Raw genomic sequence first — 25,606 nt, forward strand, 5'->3', positions numbered from 1 at the left:
TCCCTCCTGAACCCTCCCCCTCTACTACCTCAGAGGCAGTGCAAAACAGGACAACAGAGCTTCCCAAAATAATACATCCCCTAAACAGCACACTAGCTCAATGTTTAGAGATGTGGCAACCAATCATGTATAAGGAAAGGAACGCGCACATCAACAATAATATACACAATGTTAACACTACCGGTGATATGCTATACACAACTCACTACACAAACCAAAAACGTTTCAGTGTGTAGATATACTATTGATACGTGTAGTGTACTGCATAGTGGACGCAACCATATTATCTCAGACACTGGGGAATATTTCGGTCATGTAGCTGTGTTGTCCCCGCCCATTGAAGCAGAAGCGGAGTAGGCTGGTCCAACGTATGCAACAACAGCGTAAGACTATAAATATTTAGCCTCCGCCTTGGGCGTGGTTCACTTCTGCAAAGAAAAGAGACTCCCCCACAACAAAGGTCCTCACCCTGCCACGAGGCTGCCGCCATGACCACGTGCCTCCTCCATACAGACCCATTGTGAACTCAGCGCCACAGCACCGCAGACTTATGTCTGTATCGACTACTACCTTCGATCTACACTGCGGACAGCAGGGTTCACAACTTGAATTCAGATTTGGATCTACACTACGGACTGCATTAAAGTTAGCCTTGATTTATGTAAGGCAGAGACAATTCTACTCTATGTCCTCAGACTTTGTTAAAATAAGTGATAAAAATTCTTCGTCGATATCTGTGCTGACTACTGCCTTCGATCTACAGTGCGGTCAATAGAGTTTACAACTTGATACCAGTGGCGCATCAGCACTACAGACAACATTGAATTCAGTCTCGATTTATTTAAGGCAGAGACAATTGTACTATGCCTTCAGATTTTGTTAAAGTATGTCACAAAAAAGCATTCCTCGATGTCTGTGTCAACTACTGCCTTCCATCTACATTGCGGACAGCAGGGTTCACAACTTAAATTCAGCTTTGGATCTACACTACGGACAACATTGAATCAAGCCTTGCTTTATTTAATGCAGAGACAATTGTACTATATGTCTTCCGATTTGGTAAAAGATGTCACAAAAAGCATTTGTCTATAACTGTGCTGACTACTGCCTTTGATCTACACTGCGGACAGCAGGGTTCACAACTTGAATTCAGCTTTGGATCTACACTACGGACAGCATTGAATCAACCCTTGCTTTATTTAAGGTAGAGGCAATTGTACTTTATGTCTTTCGAGTTTGTAAAAGGATGTGACAAAAAGCATTCATCCATAACTGTGATGACTACTGCTTTCGATCTACACTGCGGACAGAAGGCTTCACAACTTGAATTCAGCTTTGCATCTACACTACGGACAGCATTGAAGTTAGCCTTGATTTATGTAAGGCAGAGGCAATTTTGTTAAATGATGCGACAAAAAACATTCCTCAATGTCTGTACTGAGTACTGCCTTCCAATGTACACTGCGATCAACAGAGTTCACCACTTGATACCAGAAGCACATCAGCACTATATACAACATTGAATTCATTCTCGATTTTTTTAAGGCAGAGACAATTGTACTGTGTCCTCAGATTTTGTTAAGGTATGTGACAAAAAAGCATTGCTCGATGTCTGTGTCAACTAATGCCTTCGATCTACACTGCAGATAGCAGGGTTCACAACTTGAATTCAGCTTTCCATCTACACTACGGACAGCATTCAAGTTAGCCTTGATTTATATAAGGCAGAGACAATTGTACTGTATGTGTTCAGATTTTGTTAAAATAAGTGACAAAAATCATTCGTCGATATCTCTGCTGACTACTGCCTTCGATGTACAGTGCAGACAGCAGGGTTCACAACTTGAATTCAGCTTTGAATCTATACTACGAACAGCATGAAATTTAGCCTTGATTTTTTTAAGGTAGAGATAATTGCACAATATGTCCTCAGATTTTGTTAAAAGATACGACAAAAATAATTTCTTGATGTCAGTGATGACTACTGCCTTCGATCTACATTGTGAGGGCTCACGATTCAGGTAGAATGGTGATTTTACATGACGCATTCCAGTAGACGAGAGACATTATACCACTGCGACCCCCCAGAACCACGAATCATCGCAGGGTGCGCACACTCTGAGTTTTTTCAGGACCACTAACTCACTGCACCACAAGTCATCTCCTTGTAGCTTTATTAAGGCAGAATTCACTAGGCAAAAAACATTGCTCCCAGTGCAGCCCCCCTGCACCACGCATTATTGCAGGATACATACAAGCTCAGCGCCAAATATACTACTAACTCAGTGCACCATACATCATCGCAAAGAATAGTGAACAGTTTTGTGTCACAGTGAGACATACTGTCCCTTTTAAATGGAATTCATGCAGAATCCAATCAACAAAACACATTACTCCAATTACAGTACCCCCTCTAGACCACGCGCATCGCAGCATACGTACACGCTAAACGCCAAAGGTACTAGTAACTCAGTGCACGAAAAATCATTGTCACATTGTCACGTGGCGTTACTAAGAGTGAATTCACAAGACAAAAAACATTACTATCAGTACAGCCTACCCGGAACACGCATCATCGCAGGCTCCACAGAACCTTGTTGTTTCAGGTACCACTAACTCAGTGCAAACTAAACTAAGTATAACACCTATCAAACTTATACAATATCCCTTTAGTATGCTTCCTTCAAAAACTTATTTTATATCACTTATAGATTTAATTGAATAATAAAATTCACGCTGCAAGTGCAAAAACACACTGAATGTCAGTCTACACTGCGGACAGCACAGGTCACAACTTGAACTATAATGTCCCTGAACATATTTCAACAATGTATTCTATACATGTTCTATCTTTCATTTCAATCATGATTACAGGTGATGCAGTCCACCCTAAGATCTACACTGCGGACAGCAGGATTTACAACTTGAATTCAGCTTTGCATCTACACTATAGACAGTAGGGAATTCAGCCTTGATTTACTTAATGCAGAGACAATTATACTGTATGTATTCAGATTTTGTTAAAATAAGTGAAAAAAAGCATTCTTCTATACCTGTGCTGACTAATGGCTTCGCTGTACACTGCGGACACTAGGGTTCACAACTTGAATTCAGCTTTGTATCTATACTACAGACAGTAGGGAATTTAGCCTTGATTTATTTAAGGCACAGACAAAAAATACTCTTGTGGCACTGCCAGCATGCGCAAGCACCTTTAATCCCTGCATCCTGTGAATTATGCTCACAAAGAATGTAGAACACAGCGCCAAAATGTACCTCCACCACCGGCAATACCAAGTACCTCTGGGACATCACCTTCAACATCGCCACCAGACATACGTCCCCATTTTGAGAAAGTTAGAATGCACTGCGCGAAATTCAATTGTTTAATTTGTTATGGGGAGCAATCAGTAGACCTAGTTTGCAAAGCAATTGATAATCATCGACAGTAGTTTTTTTTCCCCCTCAAAGTTCATGCAGTCAAGTATGCAACAGTCAATGTATGGAGTAAAGACCGATCGAACCACGCATCATCGTAGAGTGAGCATACGCTGAGCACCAGACGTACCACTAACTCAGTGCACCATAAATAATCGCCACATGGCCTTATTAAGGCAAAATTCAGTTGCCAAATGACATTCTTACCAGTGTGTTCTGCCTGAACCACTCATCATCGCAGGCTCCACACAAACCGATCCTACCGTAGTGCACCACAACTCATGAACCCTTTACGATAGAATCGTCTGTGTATTATTTCACATATAGTGCTCCTACCTTTGTACAGCAGAAGTCATAAACAGTTTATGATTGAATATCTGTGTATGATATCATGTTTACTATTCTGCTTGTTACCAACAGCAACGTAATAAAATGGAGTCGAGCACACGTGCCCGTACCCACTTCAACTATCTATCTGTGTCTGTGTACTTATTATGTTTGTAAAATGCTGCTCCTGCACTCTACCACATTATATTGTGCTGTAAACAGCGTATGCAACCATCTTACCTCTGCCAATAACAAAAACTTCGATTATATAGCTTTCTCTCGCTCATTCTACAAATACGAACGTACAAAGTGGATCATTACAATACTGCAAAGAAACTGTATAGTCAATTTATAAATGCGTACTATTTCTTTTCTTTTTTTTTTAGCATATTTATATAGCGCAAAGAGGAACTAAAACTATATCAACAATTTACATGACCACCGTATTTACAGTACATTTTCAGGCACGCGTTGATTACGTCATTACTCTACAATAACAGAATTTGGATGTGAATCCAAGCCTCGAACAATGATTTCTAAGCACCAAGTTCGACAGTAAACCTGAATGACCACATACGTATATATATTATCTGTCCTTCATGTGCCAAAAACTGCAACCTAAACCTTTCACAGCCCTGTATTACTACAGCTACAACACTCCACTGAATGTACAACAATCATTCATATTCGCAGAAATGCGTCATGTCCACCATCTTTTATGTGTGCATCTATGGATGAATATAGGGTCAGTGATACCATGTACCTTCCATGTTAGCCATATTGTGGGACTTTACAGACATAATGACACATTTGCGTGTAAGACCCGGGTGACGGCAGCACTACAACACGGACACCCAAATCAGTAAATTTTTCATATAGCTCACGACGGAACCACACACATAGCTCCGGAGTCTTTGTTCACAGCCTCGCGCAGCACTGGCATACGTCAGTCCAGCCCACTCCGCTTACGCTTCCAGGAAAACACAACGGTATATACATGGCCAAGATTTCCATTGTAGTGATTTCTTACTTACAGGTCTAGTTGTCAGAACGGCACACACACACTCCCTCATGGCTGGTATGCACCTACACCACACCCATCCAGCACATACGTCACTACACACGTTACCCTACCAATAAAAAAGACGGGGCGCACTTGCTCTATGCCATTTTAGAGTTGCTCCCATCGCAAGCGCTGTGATGGCCCGTCCTAGTGGTTAGGACGCCTCATGTAGGCCCGAACCACAGAGCAGGGGGTCCACCACTACCACGTGCGTGGCCTCTTTGGTCACTGAGTTAGTGGTACCGCAAGGACTGAGCGGGTGAGGCACCTGCAATGAAGATAGGTGCACGAGTATGTCCTTTGCCATAGTGATATCAAGCCTCAGCACCAAATCTGAGACATCATGGTGGCAGAGCGGGACTGCATGATGTAGAACGTCCCTGTCCGCGAAAAGGTGAGCAGTGAGGACTGGGGCGCAGTGGACGGAGAAGATGGGGTGCAGCAGACTGGATACAAAAAGGCGACGCAGCGATCTAGGTGTACGCAGTCTTATATACCGTATCTTATTGCATTTGTATTTTTTTTCCAATAGCAGGAAAGTTTTTATAATCGGTCAAATGTCTGTCGCTCATGATGATCGAAACTGCATATATCAACGCGCACCACTTAAAAAACATTACTACTATACTAATTTTTCAAAAATCGAAGCCTATTAAACAAGTTGGAACTGTGCAAATAGTTGTTTTTTAGATGCAGGAGGGAAGGTGTGTGAAAGGGCGATGTAATTCTACTCCACATTAACATAGTAACAATTACCAATCATAACATCTTTCTTGTACTATCTTTTAGATGTAGAGCTTCAGGGTACATATGTCCTGGCACGTGGTGAAAGACACACCGGTGACAGAAAGGTGAGCTGCGAATATTCTTTTCAGTCACTCTTTCACTTCCTCTCTCCTTTGATAAAGAAATGACGCACAATGTTATCTTCCTTTTTATCTAACACAATTTGGCGTTCCCCCTCCCCAACGCCTCCAAAGCTCAACGTTCTAGGATTCTTCAATGATGCGTGGCCATAGCAACAACGTCTGAGAAGGCTGCTTCGACACATGGTGCCCCCTCTTTGAATCAAGCCAATGGCACAAGGTGAGCAAATAATATTGTGCCCGAAGCAACGAAAAGTCACCTGTGGGTGGAGAGAGTGGTTAATGTGCTGCAGCTTGACTGCGTAGGAATGTACAATTACCTACGGGCAGTGAGAATAGATAGGTTGCAACAGTCTGAGGGGCAGATTTACAAGCCCCTTGCACCACTTTTGCGTCACTTTTAACATGGAAAAAGTGGCGCAACGAGCTTGTAAATCTGCCCCTGCGTGCACAAGAAAAGGCACTCACCTCCGTAACAGTAATGGGAGTCAATGGGGGGCAACAGTCTGGGTACGCAGTAATGAGAACTCACGTCTATGCAGTGGAAGGGCATGGGGTATAGTACTTTGGGAGAAAAAGAGCGCACAGACACCTCCTTGCAGTGGAAGTTGATGTAATACAGTATCCTGAGTGTGCAAAGACATAAATCAGAAATATACTTGTGCAGTTGTATGTACTCTGCTATTACTAACTCTATACTATCTTTCAGATCACTAAACTTAAGGGTGCACTATGAACCGGCACGTGCTTGGACACACAACTGAGGCAAAAAGGTGAGCTACGAAGATTTTCTCCAGTATTAACTCTACCTCTCCTGGTCCATCTATTACTTTCTTTCTCTTTTAATGTTGTTTTTTCTCTCTTTCTCTCTCTCACTCTCTCTCACATTGTTTCTTTTTCTCTTTTAAAGTTATGGACGCTGCTGTCCACTCTGCCGATAAAAAAACAAGGTGAATTTAATACAGTCAGCAGTGTAGAACCAAAGCAAAAATCAAGTTGTGAACTCTGTTCGCCACAGTGTTTACACAAGGTAAGCAGAGCAGCCTAGATACACAATGCCTCCAATTAAATGTGTTCGAAATAAGCAATATTGTCCTGCATAATGACGTGATCCCTCACCTAATTCTGTCTCAACTCTGAATCATTTTAAAGACCTGCTGGTCCATACTGTAAATCTGACATAGTAGGCACTTCCGTACTGACACCTCTTCAATGCGGGCCTGTAAGAGAGGTGGAATGTATCAGGCACACTGCAGACGTGCAAATAACCAAATATTGCCAAGTGTTACCTTAATTTGTGATCTTTGACCTCATTCAGTCACATCGATCTAATTTTAAACACTTATTTTCATTTTTGTTTTGCAGGTTACCTACCCTCCTTCTATTGGAGTCCATTTCACATTTTGTTTATCATATTGTTATGTTAAAGTTATGTTTCTAGTTATTTATTATATTGTTATCTTAAAGTTACATTTCTAGTTATTTACTTATTTATTGTTGTTTCAATAAAAAATAATAAAGAAAAAAGTATATATGTCTTCTTTTTCTGACAATATTTCACTATTATTTAGTGTAATAATCATATGCTTAGAAAATATTAAACAATTAAAAATAGAAATTATGTTTATAACTAAAAGTATAATCCTGAGGCTAACTCTTTACCAGCTCTTTACCAGAGTCTGTAGCTGCGATTAACGGTTCTTATGGAAAATTTTACAAACTCCATCACAGTAACTGTTTGGATTAGCAACATTGTGTGGTGAACTTGTAACCTGTGTACTCACTTAAGTGTTCCATGAACTGTTACTATGGTAACAGGCAGTAAGCAGTTTGGGGGTAGGGTTGAAAGGTAGTGGCTGTACAGAAACAGTTATATTTATCCAGGATCCTCTACATGACAGACAGGAAAGCAAACTAAGACAGAACACTGTGTAGCAGATTTACAATCCCCTTGCGCCACTTTCGCGTCACTTTTCCCATGCTAAAAGTGATGCAATAGTGACACAAGGGACTTGTAAATTTGCCCCTACGTACATTACGAGCAAAAGAAGTACACAACTCTTCGAATTCTTTATCGATCACAATTAGATAGTGTTGCTTCACGATTCACAATGCACTTCACTAAATACTTTGTGCCTATTTAAATTAGAGATTGGATTGTGGACCTTACAAAACTTAGTGGCATATTTACAAGGAAAGCGTTCAAATTGTTGCCGCTTTAACGGCAGCAAACTACAACTAAAACTGCGATAATGGACTTCAAAATCCTTTGTTATCTGACCGGAAGATTTTTTCAAGAGTGCTGTTTGCTATGCAAGAGTGAGAGCCTAGGCTCTCGCCCTGCCATAGCAAACTTGGGGGCATATTATCAAGGACAACGTTAACATGTTCCGGTGTAAACCTGGGCTTCTATTGGAATTCTCACAAATTCTCAAAAGCCTATTATTAAGCCATTATGGCCGCTTTAATGACACTTTATTAACGCTAAAGCGATGATAATTATAATGCTGTCCTTGTAAATATGCACCCACTATCGCGAGAAATACCGCAATAATGTATGTTCGCAAGTGAAAAGCTTATTAATAAAAGACTGTGGACTCAACATATCAATCCACCTTGCATATTAAACATGCTTAAGTCTACTTCAGAACAGATGTTAGGATCCGACATAAACTGCAATTAGCGAGAGGTTTCCTATCAGTCCTCAAATCAAGGGCCGCCTTGTAAATACAACGCTGTTGTCATGCCTCCCTCTTCCTTTTTATATTCTCATAGAAGCACCTATCTTGCCACTGAGAACACCTACATTGCAACTCATTGGAGATACGAGGCGAGCCTTTAGCAAACCGGCTGCTAACATGCAATAATGCATCTTAGCGTCACCTAGTAAATAGGGCGATATAGTTAAAAAAAAAATTGCAGCAAAATGGCACTTGTTACTATGCCCTAAAGTTTGCTATGACACAACGGGAACCTCGACTCCCGCCCTTCCATACTAAACAGCAGTATCCTGGGGTAGACACCCCGAGACACAGCAGGAGCCGCTCCTGGGGTGTGGTGTTCCCCAAGGCTTTTGACTGCTCCAGAATGGAGACCACGCGGCCCCCCTCTCAAAATATAAAAAGCCCCAGAGGGTGGTAATCATTGGGGCTTAGACAAACCTTTGAGCTCCCTCACCCATTTATTTTGTAGCACCGAGGAATGGTGGTCCCCGGGCTACAGGGCCCCCATCACATGTAATATTTTAGACCATGGGATTTGGCCCTCCCAGGTGGCTAATTTTTAAACAAGCACAGGTGCACCCGCTTCGTTTTTATTTTTATTAGGGCGGATCCATGCACCCAACGCACATTTCTGTGTCCCGCCCCCAAATTGTTCTTCCCGACAATAGACTGTGGCTCAGGTTGTACAGAGAAATGTGTGCATTGTATTTTCCTCACATGGTGTAAGAATTGAAGTAGTTGCAGAAATACTATAATTTTACTATTGTTTTGCTTATTTTCATTGTTAATATTTGGATTAAGATAGGTTTATTTATAATACAAATTTTGACTGATAATTTATTTTTAACTAGAAAAAGGTCAGGTGTCACAGTTCACTGAAGACAATAAAAATTGCATCAGTGTCAATATTAATTGGCAAGTTAATTATGCAATCAATTTGGCTCTGAAACAACCTATGGATGTATCTAGTTTGTATACTAGCAATAAATATGGGGAAGGATTAGAGACAAGGAGATGTTTTCTATTTGTGACATCAGTGAGCTAGCATAAGCATTCCTGAATGGTTTTAGACTTAACTGAATTTGTCTTAAAGAACAACTTTTTGTGTGAAGATAGATTGTACCAACAAAAGAGGTGGGACTGTGATGAGCTTGAGGTTTACTCATTTTCATGCAAACCCATTTATGGGACTTTATTAGATGGATTATGCCTGGTGTGGCCATGCACACTCTTCAGACAGAGTGATATACTGGGGCAGGTATATAGATGATATTGTCATGATATAGAAAGGCACCAGCATTGAATTAAGAATGTGAATATCTGAATGATGATGAATTTATTGTGACTCTAAGTCTAGAATCCCACCACAATAGGATAGTGTTCCTAGACAAGTAGCTTTATATAGAAAAATAAGACTTTACTGTACAGGATGTTCAGAAAACTCACATCTGTAAACACAATACTTCATGCTAAATCAGCCCATTCTCAGAAAAGGAAAGACAATATTCCTTATGGGGAATTCTTAGGGCCAAAAGGAACAGCAGCTTAGAATCAGAATATACAAAAGATGAAACCTTTATAGTTAGTACATTTTTTCAACCTTCAAAGGGGTAACAACCCCCAGGTAGTAGAGCAAGCTAAAGTCAGAGCTAAAACTATTTCACATGTGGGTCTATTAAAAGCCCGTCAGCAGTCCACAAAGACTGCATTCTTAAATGTTTGGCAAAACATTGGACAGTGCTCACTTTAACTAATGATCTAAAGCAAAATCTGATTAGAGTTCCATTGAGCACTGACTTTAAAATCAATTTTGAGCACAAGTGACACTATTAAGTATACTAAACAAAAACATAGTCACTTGGAGGGCACACAGTGGCTCTCTAGACTTCCTAGTGTATGTTACAAATGTATGAAATGTAAACATTGTAGATTTGTAATGGATGGGGGCAATGGTTTGTCATGTTGTAGGAGTGGAAAGAAATATAAGACATATCCTTTCAAAATTGTAGTTCCAATTCTAGGTTTGTGAGTTCGATACTGCAGGAATATACAATATATGATTTAATTTTTTTTTTTGTAAAAGCTTGAATATTCAAATATTTTGGTTCAAAAGTAATACGCTGTGATGCTCTTTACTATCATCTTCATTGTATTAATTTGCAGACATTGTAAGTAGAGAGCGTAACGAGACCATGGAAGTGTTTTTGTCATGCATCCCCCCCACTCCTAGCGCCTTGAGTCCCTCACGGGTGAGTAGTAGCGCTTAACAAATGCCTGATTGATATGTATCTCAAATTCACTATGCTGAACGAAAACATTGTTTAGACTGATGCCATTAACTTAAAGATCTAACGGCACCAATTGTTCTGAACTTGGATTATATGTCTGTTCACCATAGATGTATGCATGAAACAACAGTGGGTCTTTAAATGCTTCCTACTGGGAAAGTTTGGTAAAAATCTCTGGAGGTTCCTCAACTTATTCAAGTACCTTAAATTTTGAGCTACACTTAGGGGTCTATTCCGATTCGGGAAAAAACGCTCCGAATAGCCGTACGGAGCGTTTTTCCCGTACGAATCGTACCCTGCAACGTCCCCCGTACGTACGACGAAGTACGATTCGTACCAGGAGCTGGACTCCGTACGAATCATACAAAGACCGTACGAATCTAATCCCCGTACGAATGTTCATCGGAACCCGCTGTACGCGACATCCGTACGGTTCCCGGTTAGTTTCCCCGACCCAGCAAGTACGATTCGTGTCAGGTACGCACCGTATGACGCTTTTTCTACGGGAGCCAAAAACATCCGGAGAAGCCGAGTTTGCCTCGAAACAGGTACGGAACGCCCCCCCCCCTGGGTACGGTGCGTAAACCCCATGATCGCAGGGGTACGGTGCGTACCCCTGCGATCATGGGGTGTACGCACCGTACTATAATCTGAAATGTGAGGGAGGGTCTAGGGGACAGTATTTAAAGACCAGATTTACTCCACACCCCTAAACATAAACCTATTTAACTACAGGGAGGAAATCCGCCAAATGGGTGGGCTGATGGATACTTGTCTCAAGCCAGGTAATGGACAAGCTATGTATAACTGGTGAACTGGGTATGGAGATTCCACTGTCACACCAAACAGACCGATTTCCTCCCTGTAGTTAAATAGGTGTACGCACCGTACCCTGCGATCATGGGGTGTGCGCACCGTATCACGCGATCATTGGGTGTACGCACCGTACCCCATGTTCGCTGGGTGTACGGTGCGTACACCCCATGATTGCAGGGGTACGCACCGTACCCCTGCGATCATGGGGTGTACGGTCCGTACGGTGTGTATGTGACTGTGTGCTTTTCCGTACGAATAGCCCTTACCTGACGTGGACCGTACGAATCGCGTCCTCATACTCCGGTCCAGATCGTACTCGTCGGGTCATACGGCATGTTTACGATTCGTACGGAGAGTGCTCCAGATGCGAATCATACGGATGTTTTTTTTCAGGATCGGAATCGACCCCTTAATATACAAATTGTTCAGACTGACTTCACTAACATTAAGAACAAATTGACCTGATTGAGTTTGTCGTCATCTTAAATTATTGAATGTCTGCCCACTCATATATTTTATGTATGAAAAGAGAGTTGATCCTTAGACGTTAGGAGACAGTGAAAGCTACCTCTAAATAATGACCAAGCAAGATTGAGGTGCAAATTATGTAATTTTATCTGGTCTAGAGTATGCAAGCCCTAAAGTGTTCAAATATTTGTGAAAGTTAGTAACATTAAAATGATAACATAATGAATGAAAGAAATGAATAAGAATGCAGAACTATCCACATTTATATGATAGTGTTATATGGAAGAAATAGCATAATATTACACCGATACATTAGAATTTAATGATGGGGTGTCATGTCAAATTTGTAGGTCATTTTTGATATACTATCAACCCTTGCTTGTAATATAATCTAGAGATGAAAAGATAATTCGAGAAAAAATATCTATGAACTGAAGATTGGTTTGAATTTAATTTAGAAAAACTTTGTATTCAACTATTTGTCAATTTGTGAATAGCTGATAGCTGTGTTTCTATTCTCGATTTTCCTACATTATGGTAAAGAGTTTTACTGAGAGTACAATAGTTCTTATCCGCAATAGAAATATGGATTGTTTGGTTCTGTACATAAATCAATATGTGTACCATTATATACATGGAAAGTGTTGTTCTCCAAACAAGATGTGCCCAAGAGTTGTTGTCACTATTCAAAACTATAGTTGGGTTTCATATAAAATGTATACATTCATTGCATTTGGCATCTATGTACAAGGGAACAGAATTATGATGTTTTTAGCAAAATGGCATTAGTTTTGCTGCATGATTTCTCCAAGGGAGACAATATATTTGTGTGTGTGTGTATATTATATAAATATGAATATAATAAAATAATATAAATATATCCGCTCCAAGTGTAGACATTCCGCCAAAGTGCAGAAACTCTGCAGTCGTAAAGATACTACTTGTAACTTACCTTTGCGAATACCGAAAAGTAGCAAAGCTAGGCTTTTGGTCTTACTTTACCTTTTAGAATAGATTGGCTATTTTGGATATTGGGCTGTTTGAATATTATAATATACAAATAATGTTGAAAAGAATCACAAATAAAGAAATGGAATGTTTTATGAAAAAAATACTGGAGCATGATAGTTCCATGAAGGTTTGACTGGCTATTTGTCCATTGTTGAAGTAGACTACCTACAGGGAACCACTGACTTAAAATGCGAGTTTGGTGCTGGGTGTGAAAGTGCAGGGCTAATTTTCTTTATACCTTTAATTGCAGTATTTTAGGACACACATGCACACACACACATACACACACCTGGTTTCATTTGAAATGGATAGAAACATTACATTTAAGTACTTTAAAGATATCAAAATCTAGAAGTAATATGGAAATAAATACACATACAGATTCAGGAACTGACAGCAAACTATCTCTTAAAGACTAACCCAAAAGTTCACCAAACAAAAAAGGGAAATTTTAATATCACAATTCAAAACATATGTTTAACTGCCTGGGAATCATACTACTATATCAGATCTGCTTATATAATGAACAGGCTAAGCTTATAACACCAAATATATTTCCGAGTTTAAATGTCACATTTTTAATATTCCCACTTCCCATTAACCTAAAAGAAAAATAAAAGAAAAAAATGTCAATGTAAAAATAATAGTTAAAAATGTCATGGCCCAAAAATAAAAATGGTTCACACAGAAGCAAGTTAATTGCTCATTAGAAAAGATCAGTTAAACCATATTAATCTCAATACTGTTTGTGTGTGCCACCAGTAAACCTTAAGGTTAATTGATGAGGATATTAACTTCTGTTAATGCCCTGAACAGTTGGCATTTTCTTACTTTAACTATTCTGTGCCTCTGCTTGTCTCTGGAATATACGTCTGAGTTGGAGACAGCTGGGTTTTGCGAATTCCCTCTAGACAGTCACACCCAAAGGGAGATGAGATGTGCCCTGCATATCCTTATGGCCAATCACCAGGCTGTTGCGTCTTTCACGCAAAATGAGAGGGAGGAGCTGACACTTGCACCTGAATAGGGCTGACACAAAGAGCTGCATACCCTCCTGTAGTGTGTCTGGAGCCAGGGCAAGGAAAGACAGGGTCTTGTGCACTGCAAATACCTTTCTTTGAAGTCTCCCTACTTAAAAGGTTAAAATGGGAATAAGTACTGGACCTTTGACACCATAAATTCGGAATACTTCTGGAACTGACGACATTCTACCAGGAAGAAGAGCTGTTGTGCTGCCAGGAAGGACTGCCACTTTGCCGCTTGCTTTACTGTGTTGGCTGTCTGCCTGCTGCTTCTTGCCTGGAAGTGAGAGGATTGGACTTGACTCTTTACATCCTGCATCTTTAAAGATTCTCCAAGAGCTTGTTGGGCTTACCTCCTGCTTCTGAAGTCTCAGGTATATCAAAGACCACACCTGCCTCTTGCTACCAGCACCTGAGCTACTCTGCTGTGAGTCCTACTCTGCCAAGGGGTGCCAGATCCAGGCCTGGGCACTTGGAAGTGAGTGTTTGGTGCTGCAACCCAAGAAACTACCACATCAACACTGAAGCATCGATCGGAACCAGCGCATTTCCCTGCAATCCTGATGCATCTACACTGCCAGCACTGGAGCAGCAGATACAGCTTGCCGTCTGTGATGCAACTAATTCAACTTATAACTCAACTGCGACCTTGCTGATGCAGTGCCTTCACGTCACCGCTGCTACCAACACCTCATTGCCGACATCTTCGATGCACCGTCCTCAGACCCAGACACAACACAGCAGTTCTACCGACGCATCAGCTGTATGCAACACACTTCTTGACATCGACGCATGTCTACCGGTAGCCACTTATGGCTCCTCGATATGGGGCTATTCGCCCCAAGACAGAATTCAGGTGATTGAAAATAAATTTCTAAGGTCAGTCTTAACAGTGCCACAATATACTCCCACTCATACCATTCACACAGATTTGGGGGTGGGGTATGTTACAGACTTAATAAAAATGCCCCCCTAACCTGTTGGATGAAGACCTGGCTTAATCATGAAATTTCCCTGAATCATATGATCCTTAAAGATTGCCTTTCGTTGGATAAAGCCAGTAGGATACCATGGCTGGCGTACATTAAATCAAGCTGTCTTAAAATAGGGCGACCTGAGCTTTTTTCTTCTCCAGAAACTATTACAAGAGAGGATATTTTACAGACAAAAATGCTTTGTTGAATTTGTTGTCGTTGGAGAGGGAGGAGGTGGAAATGAGGAAACCTACTGTTAGAGCGAATTATGTTTTAGCTAGCTCCCCTGGACTTGAGCCCTATCTTACTATTGTGAATCGGCCCTTTCATCGGCACCTGTTAACTAGATTTTGTTTTAACCTGATTCATTTGACATTAGGCTGTTTTCCCTCGTGGGGCACTCCAGAAAATTCCAGCCCTTGTAAATGTGATAACTTCTCGGCACAGGACACTTTGCACTTTATTATGTTTTGCGAATACTACTTGGACATCAGGAAGAAGTTTTTGCTTCCCATTTTGCGGGAGGCGGGATTCTTACAGGTTAGGCCAGCCCTCCTGTATTTACAATTGTTAAATAGTCCTCGTATTATATTTCATGTTGCAAGTTTTTTAGTTGCTGGTGTCCGGATTAAGAACAAGAGCATCTGTGCCCCATCTATTTGAAGTGGAATTTTATTGGAATTAATGCATTTTAGACTTACGGCACTATGAAGTATTATATTATAATTGAGATGTTTTGTACTTTTCTAGTGATGAATTTTTATCAAATTTTATCGGATCTTTTAATTAATGTATAATTTTTAATGTTGTATATGTCAGCTGTATATATATATACCTCTGTCTTTTTATGATTTTAATTTATCAAATAAAAGTAATTTGACTGACTGACTGATTGACATCGACGCACACACAACGTTGTCCGAATTCGGAAAATGACGCATCGCCTTCGACAGTGACATATCCCCTCCCTTGCTCAATTCATCGTCCCTGAGCTTCAACACATCCAAAGTACTGGCAGCGGTTCTCTGTGACTTCTGTATTAGGCTCTCGCTCCATCGTTGTCATACGGAACTTTTGGATTTGCCCCGGTCCAGAGCAACCAGTTAGCCCCAGTTGGAGCTATTGATTTCTAGGCACTGCATTTTGACTTACTTTTGCAAAATTCGTATCTTGACTTGTTTATGTTAGATGTTTATCATTTTGATCTTGTTTTACTCAGTTAAATATTGGCTATTCTTCTAAACTATTATGGAGTACTTTTGTGGTGTTTTCACTGACTGTTACTGTGTGTGTATGTGTGTGTGAGCATAAATACTTTACACATTGCTTCTTTAGCTTAATCTGACTGCTCTGTGCCAAGCTACCGGAAGGTGAGCACAGGAAAACTTCTTGTGTGTACTACCGTACCTTGACTAGGATTGTGGCTCCTGCTTGGATAGGGGATATACCTCTGCCAATCAGAAACCCAATTTCTAACACCTATGAACTAGAAAAGAGGAGACCATTTACCAGAAAATAACAATATTTATTTAAAAAAATGTAATATTCATCCCTCTTCCAAATCATGAACAAAACACACTATCTTATTGCTACACTTTCCCAAAGTCATTTGAGATGTCGTCAGTAATGTCATCAATTATATCATTTAACATGTCATGAGTGATGTAATATGTGAGGTCATAAGCAGTGCATGGTAGGGCGCAAGTTATTGTTTGCTCAGTAAACAATAACTCGTGAATGTCTGTTTTTTTATGTTTCAATGTTAATGTTTGTATTATTTCAATAATTAACTATAATGGCACTATAACCTTTGTTGTTTTCAATGAATTTCTAGGGTTTTTTCAAAGGAAGCTAAAATCTTTGTACTTTACCGTTACCTTTTATGTCACTTTAATCTTTGTTTTTGACAGTGAATTTCTGGATTTTTTTTAACATAAAGTAAATGTTTTCTACCACACCTATGATGCCACTTTAACCTTTGTTTTTGTTAGTGAATTTCTGTTCACCAATAGTTGGCAATGCCCTATGAATATTGCTTTCGGCCGTATGCAGCAAGGAGTTGGCCACAAAGTTTGGTTTGCGGCCAGGTCCTGCACCAAACTCCTCATGGATGCCCCCCGACCAACCATGAGGTTCGACCATGCAGAGTATGGGGTTGGAAGTAAAATCTGTCCTGCGACAAGGCCAAGTGCCCAATCTCCGCCAGACGGCAAAACCCCCTCTGCACATGGCGTTCAGCTGTGCATGACGTGGGTTTGGCTGCAGGACCTGCACCCAACCCCTGTGGGCAGTCATACACCTGCAGTGAACGGCTGACAGAAGGACAACAAAATAACAAAATCAGATAAGCAGGAAAAAAGAAAATTAAAGAACAGGAACAGTGTAATTTGACATTAAGGGGCCCATTATGATGTCGGGCGGATTGCCCCGCCAGGCTGGCGGTAGCCACCGCCGGCCTGGCGGGGGCAATCCGCCCGACATCCTCTCCAGAATTCCCCCGCCATATTAGAATGGCGGGGGGACCGCGGCAGACGGAAAGACCGTCCGCCGCTTTTACGCCCCGGTCGCCTTGCGGCCGGGGCGGAAAAGGTTTAATATGGTGGCGGTGTCTATTAGACATCGCCAACCATATGCCATATTATCATAGGCTTTCAGACATGCCTTTCCGTGGCGGCAAAGGCATGCGGTCTTCACTCTGGAAAGGAGGGGTGGGGGTTGCACACGGGGGGTACCGGTGGTACCTCCCTTCATTTTCATAAACAAAGCGGCAGGCACCGCGCGGTGCCTGACGCTTTGTTTATGCAAATGCTGTAATGCATTTTTAAAATTGTGGCGGGCGGTGCTGAGAGCACCGCCCGCCACAATGCTAAAAATGCAGGATGTGCCCGCCACTGTGGCGGGCACATCCTAATACCCCCCACGGGACCCCCACCCTTATGGCGGGCGGTCCCGATTTCCGATAGGATGGTGGGCGGACTAAGTCCGACCCGTCATCCTAATGACCCCCTAAGTGAGAAAGGTGAACAAAAATAGGAAATGTGGGATGAAAAGCTAAAAAAATAAGTTTGATCAGTAGGGAAACTGAAAGGCAAGAGAAAGACAGAGTTTAGATTGCCACACTTTCATCAAAATGTCTGCATGCCTAATTTCACACTATTTTTGAGGCAAAATGCTTCCTTGTGTTCATTTTGGAAATGAGAGTCAGGAAATGGCAGTTTGGGTAGTATGTGCAATTTTGTGTCTTTTTTTGGCATCTTACGCTGGTTTACGTGTGACTCCCCACCAGAATTACAGATACTTGGATTATGAGTACATTTGGGGGGGGCCAAAGGTCGAAAAGAAATCAAGATTCCGGCTCACTTGCAATGAGGCCATACTTACAAATGACCAAAAAACTAGTCAAATCTCAATTGGATCTCAGTAGTTACTTGAACCTCTCCCGAATAGGAAATTAACAAACTACAAATAACACTCAACTAACCAGCTAGAGTGTGTAACACAGAGGACAGTTTAGCACTACTCTCAAATATCCACCCTGCACCTGACATCTATTGTTGATGTCCAATTGGAGCAGAGGAATAAATTCAACATTCTGTATGTCTTGTAAAAAGGGCAGGCATGTCTAGAGCACCTATAGTTAACACATTTGTTAATACATATCTGGTTCTTGAATAGTGCACTGTGACATTTTGTGCATTTTTACCTGAGTTGTCAATTCTTTCCTAATTTCATAGAGGGATTTAACCAAGATGAAGACTAAAGCATTCTTCATTAAAAGCCAAGACTGCTCCAGAAATTAAACTTCACAATATCGGGGCGGGGAGGAAGGGGGGGGTTAGAGGAGTACAGTAAGATGAGTTATTTTATGTACATACGAGGCACCTCATAACGTATAAGAAAAAAATAAATTTTGATTTTACCCAGGAGTAATTAACCTCACAGTAGTTAGTTTATAGATTTCACTCATTAATATTATTACTGTAAGTTGCTTTACCTGTGCACGTAGTACTTTCAGTAAGGCCTGTGTTTTCGTTTGCTCTTCCTTTGCTTTTCTGAGCTCCATGTTTTTCTGACCCAGTTCTTCTTGTACAGTCAGCAGTTGCTGTGCAAATGATACAATATAATTGATTGGTTTCATGGCTCAGTGTGGAAATGAATTAACTCTCCAACAAGATGCACTGCACAAGATATTTCAATTCCGACTGCTGCTGTTCAGGCGACTGTGCCTCAGCCAAACAAAATAATAAAGCAGGTGTGAAGCCTCTTCTATTACTGTTTGTTCAGCAGCTATAGTAATGTACAGCAAGGGTAGTTTATGCCGCTTGTCACATTAAAACAATATTTCCCGTACATGTTTTGCAGATGAGTTGACTGTTTTATAACTTCTTAAGTACTATTTTGGGTTAAGCCCAACTCAGACAAAACTGCACACCCCACATGAGCATAAACCTTTCACATAATTCGTTTTTGGCCAAAAGCCAGTATAGTTCAGTAAACATCGGTTTCTTATAATTAGTCCCTGGCAAGAAGCCACTGTGTTTCAGGGAAACATTATCCTCCAGAGTTCAGCCAAGAAGTCTGAAACTCCTCTTGAAAAGACAACACATGTTTTAATTTTGTGAATAAAGCAAAAGTCCAGACTGCATTCAATAGAACCATTATGGTAATTATTAAGCATTTCTTTCAATGTATCCTATGTCAGATCATAGACTCCGATCAGGGCCAAACTGGCCATAGCGGGCAGCGGGCATTCCCCGGGAGGCTGGAAGGGTGGGGAAGGGGGGGGGGGCTGGTTCTGCAGCAAGGGGGCCGGGTTTGTTATAGGGGGGAGAGGGGGTCGGTTTTGCAGCAGTGTTGCAATATCAGCCCCCAGTAACAAGTTTCACACTTGCAACTCTCCACTTGCCCCTCCTCCTGCCCCTGTGGGGGGGGGCATATCTGACAAAATTGCCAAGGCTGTTTTGGGTTCCCAGTTCGGCCCTGACTCTGATTTAACAAAACACCAAGGGAAGTGTAAGTGACATCACATACCCGTTGACTCCCCCTGACATCCCACCCTTTGCTCCTAAATAGCCTTCTATTTCAGGTGCTAGGGGAGTGGAAAGTAAAGAAAGTACACCGGGCCTATATAGCTCTTTTCCTTTCTGCTCCTGCAGAAACCTTTTACCCTACACCTAGCAAGGCTTTTCCTCTGTATGGCACACAACCTGCATCTCTTTAACCTTTGCACACAGTCTCTTCTCAGTCTCGTACTAAATACTCCTCTCTAGTCCTACAACATTAAGGACAAATAGTCTAGTCTTGCGACTAGTCTAGTCTTGCGACGTCACACTGTCTGCACCTCTCTAACTTTTTCCTAGAGGCATACAATCTCTGACTATGTTCCTTCGACTCCATGCCACTTTCAAAACCTCTCACTTAGGCCTCCATGATGGTGTGGGCATCATACTGGCTGCTACTTTCCTCCTTCCACTGGGAGAGCTCCTTTCTGCGTTTTACAGTTTCTGCACCTCTCAAGCCTCACCACCTCGGTTTCACATGGCCCACTTTTTAGACTGACTGTATAGCTACAACCCTGCTACCCGGAAACAGTCAGACCTTGATACTAAGGACATCATATAAGGGTAGCAGCTGACACACCTCACTTCCTCCATGTGACTCTTGGAACTGCCTTTGTGGCCCGTGGCCCAGTGGTACAAATACCAATGCCATGAAAAGAAGATAAACAGCTTCCACTGTGATCTGGGACATTTCAGCTCTGTAAAAGAGAAATATTCAGTAGAGCAATGCCACCTCTTCTGAATAAATTATAAAGTGAAATAAATAAATACAAACATTTTTAAACACCTTCCCACCAAGTTTTATTGTGAAAACATGGAAAATTATGTGTTTGAATAAAAACCTCACCTCTGTGTTTTGTAGGAGTGATAATTCCTTACAGGTGATCATAATAAAAATGTGTTAACAATGATTAAGTATAAGGTAAGTCACTAACATAGTTTGCATTCAATACATGACCTATACGATTCAACACAGGTGGACAAAACCACTATTGTTCTTAAAACTTTATTTTGTGTGTCTCCCTGTAATTTTAGCAGTGCATTCTATCCTTGGTGTAAAATCTAGGAGTAACTTTGCAGTGACGATGGTTTGTGGTATCAATAATTTCGGTTTCTACTATTGTTCGGAGTTTTTGTAGCACGATGTTCTCGTTTAATATTCCTACCATGTAATAATACAATGTAAAATAGACATTTATTTAACTGTGATGCTATTATATTATTGTGTACTTAAGAGGCTTTTAACTTCAGCAATGGAAATAATTATGAAGTCATTAGTATCAAGGCCATGTGACCACTTCCTAGAAGGATTCAGTGCCACATATTGTATGATAAAACACACAAGATGATGGACGGAATGTTTCACAATGGCAAAACATTCACCCCCAGTCACAGATCTGGGTTTAATCCATCGTTATTTTGCTCACCAAGCCACCCCAGTTCAGACATGGCCATATGCAAGTCAGTCTTGACCCTGTGCCTCATGGGAACAGTCCAGCCTGAACTGCCAAGCCATGTCTGCCCTGGACCAGAATCAAGCATCCTAGGACCGGTTTCTGGGTATCAGCCGTCTTCAGCCAGGATAGCTTGACTCCAGTGGCTTAGTGAGCACGGGACCCACGTCTGGGCATACCCTTCCCACATAGGTTGAACAGCAAAACACACAAGATGATGGACAGAATGTTGCACAAGGGCAAAACATTCACCCCCAGTCACAGATCTGCCAACGGTGGATTAAACCCAGATCTGTGACTGGGGGGTGAATGTTTTGCCATTGTGCAACATTCCGTCCATCATCTTGTGTGTTTTGCTGTTCACTCTATGTGGGAAGGGTATGCCCAGACATGGGCCCCGTGCTCACTAAGCCACTGGAATGCTCACTAAGCCATCAAGAACCACAGCGAGACACCAACTGACAAAGTTGGAATCCCTAAGATAGAACTCTCCTACAGTAATATTCTAATCAAGGAGAATTCCATAAACAAGCACAAGATACTACATTGGTCTTTCCTAAAAACATGAAGAAAAAACAACGTGGAAAATTAAAAAACAAAACCCAGAACAGAAGAAGAAAAGAGAAAAGACAAAACAGGGAAAAAGAATAAAGAGAGAATGAAAACTGCAATAGAAAAGGAAAGAGAAAAGGATGAAGAAAAGATTAATCAAAATAAATAGGGTAACATAACTATTTCTATACCTAAAAGAAATAGATCTAATTTCTATACTAAAAGGAACATTTTTGACTCGAGCACTACGCCTTAAGATAGACTGGCCCGCACAATCTGAGTGTAAAGCATCACTTCTCCAATTACTACTTCCACCAACACCCCTCTCGAAGGACAAATCTTTAGGTTGTAAAGATTTTTCAAGCAAGCATTTGCTCCACCACTGTCCATTCATAAGTTTTACCGAATTGCCTCTCACATCCACAACCTTCACTGGTGAAGAGAACTTGGAAAAACCCTTCTTAACATGGACAGGTTTCTTCACACGGACCCAATCGCCCATACGTATCTCCATACTTTTGACCTTTTTAGTTGAATCAAAATAAGTTTTTTGTTTTCTTTGATTCATTTCTACTCGACTCCTGACACTGTCATCAGACCAATGTTTTCCTTTGACCCAATTACTCATCCAACTAGGACAGAAAATAGTAGTTGCTCTCTGACCATGCAATAACTCAGTTGTTGAATGTGGGGTAGTGCGATAAACCAGAGCATACTTCTTACAGAATTAGAAACCACACATTTATTAGCAATCGTCCACTGAATGCACTCTCCAAGCACCCTGTTCATATGCTCGACCAGACCATTAGTCTGAGGGTGATACAATGAACTTTTAAGATGTTTTACGCCAGAGATTTGTAAAAAATATTCTACTTCAGCAGCAATAAACTGTGTACGATTGTCCGTAACTAAAAGTTCAGGAAAACCTTCCTTCAAAAAGATCTCATTAAGAAACTCAACCACAGATTTTGAAGATACTTCCCTCACAAACTTAATCTCAGGCCACTTAGAGTAATAGTCCATGAGTACCAAAGCAAATCTGGATGAAGTGTCAAGAGCATTGAAAGGACCTACAATATCAAGACCAAGCTTCACCCATGGTGCAGAAGGCAATTCGATAGGAGAGAGAGGAGGAGTGCGGAGCTTGGCAGCTTTGTCACAACTGGCACAAATTACACAAGACCTCACAAATTCATCACCATCTCTGTCCATATAAGGCCACCAAAAGGAAAGAAGCACTCTTTTTTTTGTCATAGTGGCACCTAAATGTCCTTCATGGGCATGTTTAACAAGAGCAGATCTTAAAGACAAGGGAGGTACAAGTTTGTCCTCTCCGAGCAGCAATCCATCTTTGATGGTAAGTTCATCAGCAACTTGGATTCCTCTCTTTAGGCCACCCCTTCTCCACATATGTTATAACTTGAGCTATAGAAGAATCACTAGCGAGTGTCTGACACCAATCATTTTCAGAGATAGAACACAATTGAGGGATATCTACAGCTGCTACAATAAACTCTTCTCTATCCTCCTCCCCTGTGACAAATTCTTTTTCAGCAATGTCAGAAGAACGGGAAAGAAAATCAGCACAACCATTTTTATTTCCAGGAATATATTCAGCGCAAAAGTCAAACTGAAGTAGTTTCGAGGACAGACGTGCAATCCTTGGTGTAAAACTCCTAACGTTCTTCCCACTAAGAATAAAGACAAGGGATTTGTGATCGGTTTGGAGACAACATTTTTTTCCCCAAATGAAGTTCCTAAACTTCATCACGGCCCACCAGCACGCCAACAACTCCTTTTCGATAACCGAATACTTACTTTCAGATGGAGATAACACCCTGGAAGCAAACCCAATGGTTCTAACATTCCCTTCCTTTTTCTGAGATAGAACATCACCCAAGCCGACATTGCTTGCATCAACAGTAAGGGTACATGCAAGGGATGGGTCATAATGTTTAAGTACATTTGGTGAAATAAGTTGTTTTTTGACCCATTCAAACACAATCCGACATTCCTCACTCCACTCAAACGCAACCCCTTTCATCAACATTCTTGATAATGGTCTTAACCTACTTGCAATATCAGGTATAAAGCGCGGATAAAATTTGCAAAGTCCACGAAACGATTTAAGACCTGCTTTGTCAGTGGGAGCTTTTGATTTGACAATTGAATCAACTAGACTTGTCTTAGGAAGAATACCATTTTCATTGACTGTATGTCCCAAATATTCAACCGCTTTGGTCCTAAATCCACATTTATCTCTATGCAAGACAACACCATTTGCTTGGAACATAGACAATACGGGGCAGATTTATGTTAACTGGCGCATCCCCAGGGATGCGCCAGTTAACATGCGCCACAGTGCGCCACTGCTCCGCCACCCATGGTGCGCCGCATTTATGATGCAGCGCACCATGGTGCAAGGCAGTGAGGATGCGTGACGCATCTCTCGACGTACGGGCGGCGCATTGCAGGAGTCATGTCGCAAGTGCGACATGACTCCTGCAATGCACAGGAGCCACCTATTCAATGCATGGTGCGTCATCCTTACGCCTGCTTCAATCAGGCGTAAGGAATTGATGTAGAAAGTGACTGAGTGAAATCTCATAGATATCACTCAGCCACTTTTAGGAGGCGTTCCTGCGCAGGAACGCCCCCCCCCCTTCGCAGGAACGCCTCCTTATGGCGCAGGGCTTTCCAACGTGACGCATCTCTTAGATGCGTCACGTTGTAAATAGGGCGCATTGTTTGCGCCGCCGTTGCGTCACATTTAGTGACGCAATTGCGGCGCAAGGAGGCACAAGGCCATCATAAATCTGCCCCAAACTCTTTTAGAACTGTGTCATGAGTGACATTATCAGGTGCAAAAACGAGAACATCATCTTGGAAAACAGATATGCCCTCAATCCCCTTTAGCATAACAGACATGAGTCGTTGAAACACTAAAGCTGCAGAAGAGAGTCCAAATGGCATTCTTACATATTGGAATGTTCCAACAGGGGAAATAATTGGGGCGTGGCTACGAGCCGACCGAGATGGCTGCGTAGCGCGAGTGCTCTGACACCGAGGCGGCTCCTTCTTCAATGATCCGACTGCTAATCCGCTACTAGTGTACCATCAGGCGTGAGTTCTGAGAGAGCAAGTCAAGCGGCGCCGGCTGACGCATCCCCGGCCAAAATCGACCGAAGCTAGCCGGTGGAGACCCTACGGTCTGGAAAGGGCCCTGCCGCGTGTACAAGCACCGGCCTGCCGCATCTCTACAACCCGACCGGAAGTGACCGGGGGCCGGGTGACTGGACCGGAAGGGACCGCTGGCGGCGGTGGAACACGCCGGTGGTAATTTCTGCCCTACTACGGCGGCGCACCATAGCGGCCGAGGTTTCTCGCCTTGAACGTTTTGGCTGCACGTCCACACTACCCTGTGATCAGGAGTCCCCGCGGGCGGCCCGTGCACGGCTCCACGACGGTGCGACGCCGGGAGGGAGAGAGGTGAAACCTGAACGCCCGCTCTGCCTGGTCGCGTTATACGGATGGAGGTGCTGCT

At 41.9% G+C, this 25,606-nt stretch overlaps 1 protein-coding gene across 6 annotated transcripts in view; it reads right to left on the reverse strand.

Moving 5' to 3' along the window:
* The window catches only part of ENOX1 (ecto-NOX disulfide-thiol exchanger 1), a 2,394,477-nt gene that overhangs the window by 142,247 nt on the left and 2,226,624 nt on the right, over positions 1 to 25,606 (reverse strand). For all 6 annotated transcript variants that reach the window (XM_078657297.1, XM_078657294.1, XM_078657296.1 and 3 more), the window contains one exon: positions 18,991 to 19,098. In XM_078657297.1, coding sequence (XP_078513423.1) covers positions 18,991 to 19,098 — 108 coding nt within the window. The remainder of the gene's footprint in view (positions 1 to 18,990; positions 19,099 to 25,606) is intronic.

The sequence above is a fragment of the Lissotriton helveticus genome, chromosome 8, assembly GCF_964261635.1.
Source record: "Lissotriton helveticus chromosome 8, aLisHel1.1, whole genome shotgun sequence".
NCBI lineage: Eukaryota > Metazoa > Chordata > Amphibia > Caudata > Salamandridae > Lissotriton > Lissotriton helveticus.